The sequence below is a fragment of the Pomacea canaliculata genome, linkage group LG6 (assembly GCF_003073045.1).
Source record: "Pomacea canaliculata isolate SZHN2017 linkage group LG6, ASM307304v1, whole genome shotgun sequence".
In the NCBI taxonomy this organism is placed as follows: domain Eukaryota; kingdom Metazoa; phylum Mollusca; class Gastropoda; order Architaenioglossa; family Ampullariidae; genus Pomacea; species Pomacea canaliculata.
In genome coordinates this window covers 23,989,087-24,000,902 of record NC_037595.1, presented here as the reverse complement: position 1 = coordinate 24,000,902, position 11,816 = coordinate 23,989,087, and the positions used below count along the sequence as shown (strand labels likewise).

The following is an 11,816-nucleotide window of genomic DNA, read 5'->3' as shown; positions in this document are numbered from 1 at the left end:
ACTGACGCTGGATTTAGTGCCAGAGCCTCGTTTTAGCCCTGTGTGGACTGTCAGCAGGTACAGGTAGTTCTCTCCCACTAGATTGTCCTTCAGGTAACCTACCAGCCACTACCGGGAAAATACCAGAAATGACTAAAATTTATAACGGAATCTCTCTCTCTCTCGCTCTCTCTCTCTCTCACACACACACATTCTCTCTTATTTCTCTCCTTCTCTCAACTAGAATGAAGTATTATAGACTACCCAGTAAAGCATATTCTGTAATATTTAGATGGCAGAAACAAAATTAAATTGGGTATCTATTATTAGAATGAAACTTTTTTCGCCTTTGATTTAGTTTTGCCTGGATAAAGAGTTAAAAGAAAGAAAGAAAAATTAAAATATCCATATTAACAGTAGTGACAGATTCTCCTTTTACTAACACACAGCATGTTAAAAAGTGTTAAAAATTTATCAATAAATTGAGACTTTCATTTTCTGAGCATTATGGTAAAATTTAGAATAGGCGTTTTAAGTATTGCTGTTTATTAGTTTCAACATAAACAACACAACTTAATGTGCCCATTATCTGCCTTGTTCTCCCTCACTCTCTATCTCTCTCATATACATATATACACACGCGCGCGAGCACACAGAAATTATAAAATATACTGTTTCATCATCATCACCACAGACATTTACCTTTTCCTTGTCTTTCTTATCCTGACGTCGGGCCCACACAACGCCCAGCACCCAGACAAGCAGAAGACCAATCAGTGTGCCGTATACCGAGGCGTTGTTGGGGTCAAACTTTGGAGAAAACAAGCTTGAAGTCGATAGTGTTGGGCGGCACCATGAAGGCGCTGGCAAAGGCCACGCCTGGTGGATTATCACAGGTGCACACTGTCTCGGTAGCAGTGGAAGCTGAGGACATCTGTGAGACAAAGATAACCTCGATCAAAAAACTATTAGATGATCTAGAGAAGTGGACACAAGGTGCTAGCTGCACAACACATCTTTAAATGTAACTAGTTAATCAGTTTTCTAGAAACACAGCACAATTTTGGAACCTTTTAAAACTAGAATTATTGTAAATAAAATAAAAGCATTTGAGGAGGAATTTTGGTACTGTCAGCATAATGTTTCGTATTCGCGTTTTTTAAGAACAGTTTTACATTTTTTGAACATGTTGTACAACTAGCCTCAGGAGTTATTATATCTTCTTGGACGAACAACTGATGTAAGAGTTGAAACAGTGTCAGTGTATTCACTTCGTGACTTTCAAAAATAAACAGAAATTATATGATAGTATAATTTGTGTTTGTGTGGTCAACTGGTTGTACCTGTATTAATTAACCTGTATTGTAGTCGTTAAACGTAGTCTAAATGTTTGATATCAATTTTACTCTTGTAATGATTATAAAATACTTTTATTTACATTTTTTCATGTCTCCACTTATTAGAACTTTAAAAGTAATGTGTCGATTGATTTATTATTTGTTGCGCTAAAAATTAAAATCCTTATCGTGGTTCATAACACAATGTGCACACCTTGCAGGCTGGAACCCACTTGTGGTTGTTCTCGTCCCAAACATGACAGCTGTCAGTAAACGACAGGTATTTGTAGGCAAAGGTCTCATTACCTGAAAACATAGGAATGATCGTGTTATTTCTATCAGGGTGCACCGATATCCTGTAATTTTTCTTTTCCTGGTATTTTTCAAGCTTTTTTCAAGAGAATCTTCGCGTTTAAAATCGTAGAAATAACATTAATCTTGAATTTAGTTCTCATAATTGTCTATTTTCCTGCTAGTCCTTATTGAATACACTTGGTGCGATTTTAAAAGTTTACATTTATTCACCTGTACATGTATGTAATGTTAAATAATTTAAAATATAGTGAAATCCCTTCTCCCTGCCTGCTTTCGGATCATGTACATCCTCAAAATACCTACGAATGATTTGATGTATTGATAAGAAAACTATTTTTGATTATTAATTATACTGATTTATCACAGATTGATAATGATCATGTACATTATACTCTGAACTCAAAGCTGTAGAACTGTAACTCCTCGACATCTTTGTATCATCGAACTTACTTTCAGCTACGTAGAAACCAACCATGCCTGCCCCAACCTTCAGCACACCAGCGGGCACAAGAAATTTAAACGTTGTCGTATTGTCGTCTGAGGCTGTTCAAAATAATTTGCAAGATATCATTCTTCACTTCTTTGCCCTATCTTTCATGGAGAACAAAGATAGAAATATAGCTGGAATGAAGGAAGAGAAGAAAGAAAGTTAAATATATAAAGGAAACAAGGTGAACGTCCAGCACCTTCTGCATGACGATAAAATACATTACCTTAAATCATCACAAATAAGACATAGATCTGAGCGATATCTGAATCCCCTCACCACCAACAGCACGGAGATGACCCAATGAGTGAACTACAAAAACTATGTCGACTACTTACACAGTTCCAATTCACTTTCGGTAGATTGAAGGTGTTCCCCTTCTGTTTTATAGTCGTGCCTGCAAACAAGTACAAATTCGGCACAGACAGGTTATGGCTTCGTTGATAATACTTGCGGCAGTTAGAACTTTCTGAACTGTTGAATAGCGGAGAACTCACTCCATGGAACTTCATATAGTTTTTAGGAATTATTAAATAAAAGCTTTTCATTATTTTAATGTTTCTTTACAAATGATGTTTTTATATTGTTGGGTGCTTCTTGATTTTGGCTTTTAAAAAGTTCGCATTACTGCTATAAAAAAATCAGAAAACAGAATTATTGTAATATCAAAGCTCGTATTGTGGGACCATAAGGTATCTGATGTAGAACATCTTCATGTTTATAAAATTCCTCTGTCCAAACCTGTACAGCGAGGGCGCTTTACCAGACCGGAAGTAGGCTACAACGTTCCCCATCTCAAGCGGAAGTTGTATGTACGTCACCACGGTGGAGTAAAGGGAGGGCACTGACAGGCGATGGTACAGCAAGTTGTCGAAACCGCCGCGGGTGTCGTTGGAGAGGAAGGAGCCGAGAGAAGGTAGCGGGACCTTGGCGCCTCTCTTGATCGTCATGCTGAGTGTGCTCAGCACTCGGGTACCGTTGTTGTCTTGCAGATCCACCCGCACGACCGGCGACGTGATGTTGTAGGAAGAGGAATCGCTGGACCAGGCATACGGGTTCTGGGTGTACACCGTGGCCTGCAACGTGATATGATCCAAATCTATGAGTTTTATTTTAAGGATAATTCAAGTGGGTCATATTGTGAATTGGTGCTTTACCATTATCTACTAGGGCTATTTTATGGCCAAGCAGTCGGCCCTGTCAATTGTTGCTATGTAGAGAAAGAACAGCGGTCTGAGATAAGCTTTGAACCCATGACTACCGAATACCGCTGTAATTTTTTTAACCGGACCGCTTTATCATTGAAAATATTTTAAATTACAGCTGCTCTTAATGGTAACAAGAAATAGTTGCGTTGTGTTAAAACCAAGCTAAGAACCAATCAACAGAGAAGACCAACGAAATAAGTAATGAAACAGCTAAATGCAGACATGCATGCACAGATAGGAAAGATGATTCAGGTTGGTTCAGAAGGCAATAGGCCCAGCAGAACCCACACATAAGTTTTACCTTTAATTTTGAACAAAACAAAATAATAACTGTAACAGCCATTGTGTCAAGGCCATCTGTCTCGCACAACTCACACATCACTTTCAGAATTTTTCTAATTATTTGTCGGTTACCTTGACTACTACCTCCGAGTTTGGGTCGCTCGCTTTGTCGCCGTCGCTTTTTATTTCCAGAAGAACTGTCTTGGGGTCGGCGACGATGGTGCTGTTGTTGAGGTCGTTTCCTGTCATCTTGCTGGCCATTAACGATATCCCGCCTCGTTCGACCGTTTCTGGGACTTGACTGACGACCATTCCGGCGAGAAGAGAGTCGTACATAGCGTGTAGTGTTTCCTCCAACTTAGGCAGGACTTTCTTGATCTGAGAGCAACAAAACCCTGAGTCCCTTGGCCATGTTTTGTAGTGAAGAGAGTATCCCTTGGTTTATATGGCTAAGCTTATCTATACAGTCCTATTTTACTCTCTGTCTTGCATAGATTACCTACTAGACCTATGTTAACAGGTCTGTCTTGCTAAGTGCATGTTATTTTACCTATCTTACCAGTTTTATTTTCTCCTGATCCTTTATAGCTGAGACAATACCCAAACTTTCTTGGATAAAATTTTTGTCATCTTCGCTGATGTCGGAGGAGTTGAAGACGATCCCACGACCATCTGCTATGTGATATGATGGAACACTGGCGGCAATGATGCGATCCAGTAGCGCCGTCATAGCTGTGAACGTTAGAAAAATCCAGAAGTCGTAAAAGACAACAAAGTCGTGAAAAGCAACAAGTAAAGTTCAAACAAATCTAAGATTCACGAGTCAAATCAAATCATCAAAAGTATCATCTATCCACAAGGCGAGACGATGTTAGACAATAATGGTGACCTCTAGGGTCCTGAGTTCTACTAAAATCGCCTTCTAAGATTTATGCAAAAAATGCAGTTAAGGTTTACACTTACCCCCTAAAATAAGAATATCTAGAAATAAATTGCTTACATTTATGTATGCTTTTTTCTAGAATTACAAACTATTATTTCAGATCAGGAAAGAAATATGGAAAATTATGACTAAGCCCTAATTAATTACCGGAAATAGATTCCTTTAGATTCTCGAATATTGGATAAGGTTTCGTGGTATACATGGTCCTCAAAGATTCCGTGGCCATTTCTATCACCTCTATGGTTGATTCCTGAAAACATGGATTAATAAGACAAATTCACACAGAAAAGTAGCCAAAAATTGAAAGGTGAAAGATCCCACCATCTTTTGTGCTGAAAACTAAAAATGTTTTTACCCATGTAAACAAATGAGCTCAACCTGTCACCTCTAGCTTTCTTTGATTGTATTTAATTATAGTGGGTCTTATATTGTGTGCGTAATTTAATAAGAGAAAAAAAAGTGACAGAATCATTATTGTGAGGTAAGTCCCATTCTCATGAAGGTGAATGGTTAAGTGAGATTAAACACAAATCACAAGTGATTATGAGCCAAAGGAGCTAACAGATGATGTGCGGTGAAGAAACTTTAGCTGAGAAATTTGATTTAATTAAATTCCAATTAGAGTTGGGGAGTGTGACTAATGACATTAAATTATAGATATGTTGAGTGTACTTTGTTATGCACTATAATGAATGATTCATTATAAGGGAATATCTCAGATTTGTATAGCAGATTTCGTACATCTGTGCATCTTTGTTCCTTTATCTCTCAGTCTCTGCATGTGGCAGTGCCTTCACCTCCTCTTCGCATCCTAAATATTGCCCTAGGTGTGACAATCATAAGCGACCTTTTCATTAACACTGGAATGAGAGTCAAGCACTTACCAGGGAGTCGGGGCTGGTGGTGGCGGGGTTGAGGAGGATCATGCTCAGACCCTCCGCCAGGGCCGTCAGTCCGTGACCAGAGAGGTTCTTGGCGTCCTCCCCACGGATCCGAACCATGCTAATGAAATAGTCCGTGACCTGTAGCAGTGGTAGACATTTATGTAGATACGTACGTGTCTATGAGTGTATTCAATGACTGTCGCACTCACCGACATGCGTACATAAACATATGCACACAAATATATACAGTTATAAAGAGCAAAGGTTAGATGTTGTTGAGGGTGTGGGAGTAAATTACCAGTCTTACCGCGGTCAGATTGTCTTTCATGGGAGAGCTTGAAGGATGCTGGAGTTCGGTCCAAATATTGCTCCAGCCAGTATTGACCACATGCTTTGTGTTCTGCGGACATAATTACTAGCAACTGTTCAATGCTGCGGGATTTAACATTCATATTCAGAAAAATATTCACTGGAGTTTTTACTTATTATTTCGGTATATGCTTCATGTAGATTAACTATAATCTAGTGCTTTAACATTAAATGTGAAGAAAACTAGGATATCGACATCGCATTTCGTTTCGTTCTTTTACTAAATTCATATGATATATGTCGACACATTGGATAATATGGTCGTCAAGAAAGTTCAACTGAAATACAGCTAGTAAATGACAAGGCTTCTTTTTTTAACCATAGACAAGATCGTGCTGCCACAAAGTCTGAATATTAAAAGTAATTCTTAAGAAACTTTCTACCACTCATGGACAACACACACACACACACACTGAGTGAATAACAGCTGACTGGTAGTAGAAAAACTGTTATATTTAATAAAATAAACAAAAATGCGACAAGATAAAGATGAATAAAATTGTAGGTGATTACATTATATATATATTATGTTGAAAATAGATTATGGGCTATTATAACAAACTTACCCCCGAGCTTTTTTGGGCCATCTGCAATTCCGTCTGATTGTCTGAAGCATTCTAATAAGTTACAAGTCATAAGCACCATTAGCCCCGTTTCGTGATTTCCTACCATAACTTGATATTTCAAAATATATTACTGCATTATTTTTGTACAATTATCTTGAAATTAACTTTGAAAGTTATTCTCTTAATAAGCATTCTTTGTATCCATGAGTAAGCGTTGAGCAGAGATGTGTATATTGCTCTCGGAATATCAATAGAATAAGTTGGTTATTGACTGTTTGATTACATTTTTCGTTCATCTGTCTTTTGATTTATCTGTTTTTATTTGCTCGTTTCTTTGCTTGAGTGTTTTGTGTGCTTGTTTAGTTTCTGTGGTATTCTCAACGCTTGATAATTTTTTTTAGATGTTGTTCCGCCAGTGTAACGACCAGAGACCAGAGAGGTCAGAGAAAGTAGAGCCACTCACGAATGTAGAGATCAAAGAGCTCGCGATAGTAAGACTTTTCATCTGCTTTTCCAAGTTCGATGACCGGTTAGTGTAGGAAACCTGGCCATACCAAAATTCCAGAGTATTTTCTAAACTTGAACTGCTGTCATTGGCGTAAAGCTGAAAAAAGAGTCATTTGTTTCATAAATTGAAATTTTTCTTCTCACTCTCCATTCCTCTTTTTTAACCTGTGTATTTTTTGTAATCTCATCTTTTTATAGACCAGCTGTGCCCTCCTCCCACGTCCGCCAACGGATTCGATATATTTTTGTCTTAACTGCAGTGCCACCGGACCCCATTTTCATTAAATATTATTAAAATTGCATCTGCTCTTAATGTAATCAACAATCATCGTCCATCACTGTGCCTATGATTTTGGTAGACCCAGTAACTCTGCAAAAATAGCTCATCCTTTAAAAAGTCATTTAACTATAACAGATTTTGCAGGAATGGGTGATCACAAAGAGTACATCGTAAAATTTACTTTTCATTGATAAAATCTCTCACCTTGATAGGCTGGGAAACTTCAATGAAGTCATTCCATGGATCATAAATACGAGCCACCAGCTCATGCTCAGAGTTATTTGGTCCCGGAATATATGGTAACATTATTCGAGGCATTTTGCTCTCCCCTGCCAACAAAATACTTATTATTCTTGTATTTATAGTTTGTATAGTTTTTGTTTGACAATAATTTTAGATCGATTTTCCCTAAATTTTACATCAACCAACAAAATCGCAGCATTCAAAACATGATCTGGTTGTTTGCTGTCAATGAAAAAGAAAAGAAACCGAAGTTTTCATTGACTGCACCTCCTTGAGCGATAGGAAAAATCGTGTTATATCGTCTCAGCAGAAACTTGTAAATCAAAGGCGCCAAAAGTAACGATTCTTCGTCTCCATCACTTGTACTGTTGGCGTCCTCAGAAAAGCCCTCGTCCTTCCAGCCAGTGCATGCCATCGAGAAGGAATCCGTCATAACATTGCCTGATGGGAAAGAAAATGATAGAGGATTTTACTAAAGCTGAGTTTTAAAGTGAGTTTGACCTAAAAAAAAAACTTCATTCAGTTTTATTATAATGAAGCTTAAATGATGACGACGGTTAAGTCAGAAAAAAATGTATTTAATGGAATTATAAGGGCTATGACACAAAGTAAATGCATCACCATCTCTGAATCAGCACAGTAAACATCTACAAAATACACACTTCGTGCGTTACTTGGTTCTTGATCAACCCTTGACCTAGAGTACCCCGTTAGTAAAACCATTGCGAATATTCATTTCTGTTCACCTAAATCCACTTACCTTGTAGTGGAGTTACCGTGCAGTTGCCTCCCCATGGCGGACAGTTTGTCCTGAACTCTCTGGCGGCAAAGCCATTGGAGTGATCATCCAGCAGTGTCACGTTAACCTCCACCCGGTACGTCTGACCACCTTCCAGCGCATTCTCCTTGATCACCGCCCCTCGTCCAATGCTTGTGTCTGCAGAAGTCATGGTTATTAAGGATGTTTAATAAAAGATTTCCCCATTCAAATGCAACAAACGATAAATAATCTCTTATAGACCTATTAACGGCTGTGAGATACAATGATTAGAGCAATCCACGAAATAGTCCAGTCGGCATGTAAAAGGTTAGAAATGAGGCGATTTGCATTACCCATGACTTCTAAGGACCATTACATCAAAGGCCATATATAATATAATGTCTTTGATTATAGTGTGCAAATTCCTTAATTATGTAGTTAGGAAAAAGACGTGTTGCAATTTGTTTTGGGCCAGAGTGATACCGGGCAAGAATTTGTATTGTTTTCTTCGCAGAATATGTTTATGATGATATTTAATAGTGTGAAATAATGGCGTCTAATAAGTAAGCTTTCTGCTGGCAATCAACTTCTTTTATTCGTCATCTGACACGGTCTCCCCAGAAAAGTACCTTTACACAAATGTTACATCCTGTTTTTACGTACCTGTCTTCTCAAAAATGTTAGTGTCCGAGATTTCAACTTTAGTTCCGTTGGTTGAATTGTCGACCTTAAAGATCTTCCATACGTATATGACTGTCGCACTGGGTTCTTGTGTGCAACGATCGCAGGTTACATTGAGAACCAACTTAGATGATACTGCAACCTTCATCCCACAGTTCAGAATGCATCTAAGGACAAGACAGAGCGGACAGATTATTTGACTGTTACAGATCTCCGTTGTTTTTTTTTTTTGTTTTATTTTCGTCCCAACGTCATTTTCCATGTATTTAAACATTTATGTGCCGATCAGTTAATGGATCAATTGATTGACACATACACATGTGAATGAGTGTGGGTTCGTAAGTGATGAAAAGAGTGAACTGCAAGAGATATATAACGCTGAAAATGTTTGCATACAAAATAGTCCTCTTGTACAATGTCTTTGCGACACAAGGCAACTACAAAACTCAAACTGCTTCTTACACGATCTCGGTGTTGAGAGAGCCCCGGATGAACTGTACATGCGCAGTGGCGTTGGATGTCAAGTCATCATAGGATACAGCAACCTGTACGATGAAGCACAACTCTCAAATACGTCACGCAATGACCTTTTGTTTAATGACGTCATTAACTACGAACAGTTAGTTATGATACACAGTTATAACAAGAATGATGACGACACAAAATGGTCCTCCAATGACGATGCGTGATACACCACATATTCAAACCTCGAACAGAAATCCCATAGACTGAACGTCATCGGAGATGTTAAGTTGTCTCTTGCCAGCCTCGATTTCAGTGGATATTCTGTCACATGGAACGGACGAGCCTGGGGAAGCAGCCGATTCCAAGGAGAGTAACTCTTGCACGCTGGTGGAGTTGTAGGTCCTGCAGCTCCAGGTGAACGCTAAGCCCTCGTTGTTGCCGTAGCCCATGATGCGGTCGTAGGAACCTGTCCGAGCGTCCACTATGGCGTGAGGATCACCTGTCAGCCGACATGTACAGTGAACGTTAGGGCGAGAGGTACTGATTCTAAAACATCCCACCACTGATAATGCTGGCGGCCCGGTGGCGCAATGGTTAGCGCTGTTAGCGCCTGTCACCAATACAGTGAAGGTCGGGCATGCTGTTCTTTCTCTGCACGTGGCATCTGTTTACAGGGCTGGCCGCCCTCCGCCAAGGACGGTCCCAAGCCCGGCTGTTAGCTGAAGTCGATGTAATATTTAGCAACATTGTACACTAATTTGACTGTGAATGGGAATCAGCCCCCAGGCATCAGCGTGTCTGATGGAGTCCTGATGGAGCTTTGCGGAGGCAGCCTTCAAAAGGAGAGGCTGGCGGCAACATGTCACGCAGCATCACTAATCGTTTTCTTTCTGATCACCGTTTACGGGTGTTTTGGTAGTGTGGGGACACAAATGCGTTATCGGTAAAGGTCGGAAGTGGGCTTTGCGATGTTTATTTTTTTTATCATCACCTTCCATAAATGTTTCTATATTGCTAGTGCTTTATTAACTTTGTTTGATGCAAGTCTCAGAACTAAAAATCTAAAAATGAAAATTTATCAGTAATCTTTTTTACAGCCCCTGGCGAGCTTCCTTACAACACACTCACCTGTCTTCCTGGTGCCACCCTGGATGTCAGCAACTAACGGTGCCCTCTCCACCCTGACGTATATCATCTCCGACAGCCAACAGAAGTCATGCTCGCGCCCGAAGGAGATGTTGAGACTAAACCGGTACAAGTCGGGCTCAAGCTGCCCACGCTCCCACGTCAGGTAATCAAGATGTGGGTACTCAAAGGGCAGTATCGAATCGTTTTTGACGACCTTGATGGCCCAGGTAAAGTTGGGTTTGATATCCGTGCACTTGATGACAGTGCGTGTGACGAGTTTCGCCGGCTCGGAGTTCAGCACTGTCATGGGCTTCGCCTGCTTGCTGTACTGTCTGTCGAAGATGGGGTCTGGCGAAAAACACTGATTTGTAACGAAAACCTCCACCTGAACGATGCTGTGCGAGTAGGCATTGCTACATTCCAACGTCACGACTTTGGAGCCCAGCGTGATGTAGTTGTATCGATAAACGACTACAGCATTCGATTCCATCGGACCGGTAAAGGTGATAAAAGTCTCGTCCATGATCTCGTCCCAATTAAACGTACAGTTCATGTGCATGATCCTTTGTGAAGACTTTAGTCGAACATAAGCAGTGACATTTCCTGGAGGATGGGGTATTTCACCTGGTTTTACCTCTAGTGTTAAGTCTCTGACCGATCCCTCCACTTCCAGTGTTGCAGGAAACATCACGTGCTCTGTAAATGCCGGACTGGAAGGTGTTGGACACTATTGGGCCATAACCTGTCAAGGAAGCCTGGTAGTATCCTACACGTTGATAGATGTGGGAGAATATCCAAACAGTGTCCACCTTTTCACACTCTGAGGAAAAACTTCCGTCTCCAAAATACACAGTCGCACTGCCGGTAAAATTCCTCGGAACAGAAACGTTAAATCGAAATGTGTGGGACATCACCAGACCACCAAGAGATTCTACGACCAGCTGGAATGTGCCAACCCGCACGTCTAACCTGAAGGTGATGTTGCCTTTATCTGGGTGCGACAGTATCAGTGTGCCATTGTAGACGTCTCTATAAGGGTAGTTGTGAATGTGAACCCATTTTTCAAAATCTATATTTTGAATTGGACTGGCGTCGCCAAATTCGAAGACCACTTTCATTTCTAAGGGAGGACGTTGGATGTCAAGCAGGGATAAAGTAAAAAAGACTGCTCCTTGAGGAACCTGTCCATCCATTCCCTGAACGTTTTCGTAGGAGAGAATAAAGTTACTCATTTTCCAGTTCCTCGTCGTTACCCTTGAAACGACAGTCACCTCGGATATGTTGTTCCAGCAATGAAAGGACACCGAGTAGGTTCTTGCAGAATGAAACGTGTGCTTCTTTTCTACAGGAAAACTTCCAGGAATGTTCAAATATACGGGACT

General features: G+C 40.1%; 2 protein-coding genes across 2 annotated transcripts; both read right to left on the bottom strand.

Annotated features, from left to right (window-relative positions):
- Positions 1-735: 735 nt before the first annotated feature.
- LOC112566256 lies at positions 736-6,415 on the bottom strand. Its single transcript, XM_025242313.1, has 11 exons — positions 6,371-6,415; positions 5,743-5,835; positions 5,436-5,573; positions 4,699-4,801; positions 4,168-4,340; positions 3,741-3,986; positions 2,860-3,194; positions 2,457-2,515; positions 2,082-2,174; positions 1,531-1,622; positions 736-913 (listed from the first exon to the last, which is right to left on the bottom strand). Exons 1-11 carry the CDS (start codon positions 6,389-6,391, stop codon positions 785-787), a joined length of 1,482 nt encoding a protein of 493 aa, XP_025098098.1. The 5' UTR covers positions 6,392-6,415; the 3' UTR covers positions 736-784.
- A 352-nt stretch (positions 6,416-6,767) lies between these two features.
- On the bottom strand, positions 6,768-11,552 carry LOC112566962. The gene is made up of 9 exons (XM_025243393.1): positions 11,349-11,552; positions 10,435-11,161; positions 9,549-9,805; positions 9,304-9,386; positions 8,824-9,008; positions 8,161-8,337; positions 7,668-7,841; positions 7,362-7,486; positions 6,768-6,974 (listed from the first exon to the last, which is right to left on the bottom strand). The coding sequence occupies exons 1-9, from the start codon at positions 11,550-11,552 to the stop codon at positions 6,768-6,770; spliced, it is 2,139 nt and encodes a 712-aa protein (XP_025099178.1).
- Between the last annotated feature and the right edge of the window lie 264 nt (positions 11,553-11,816).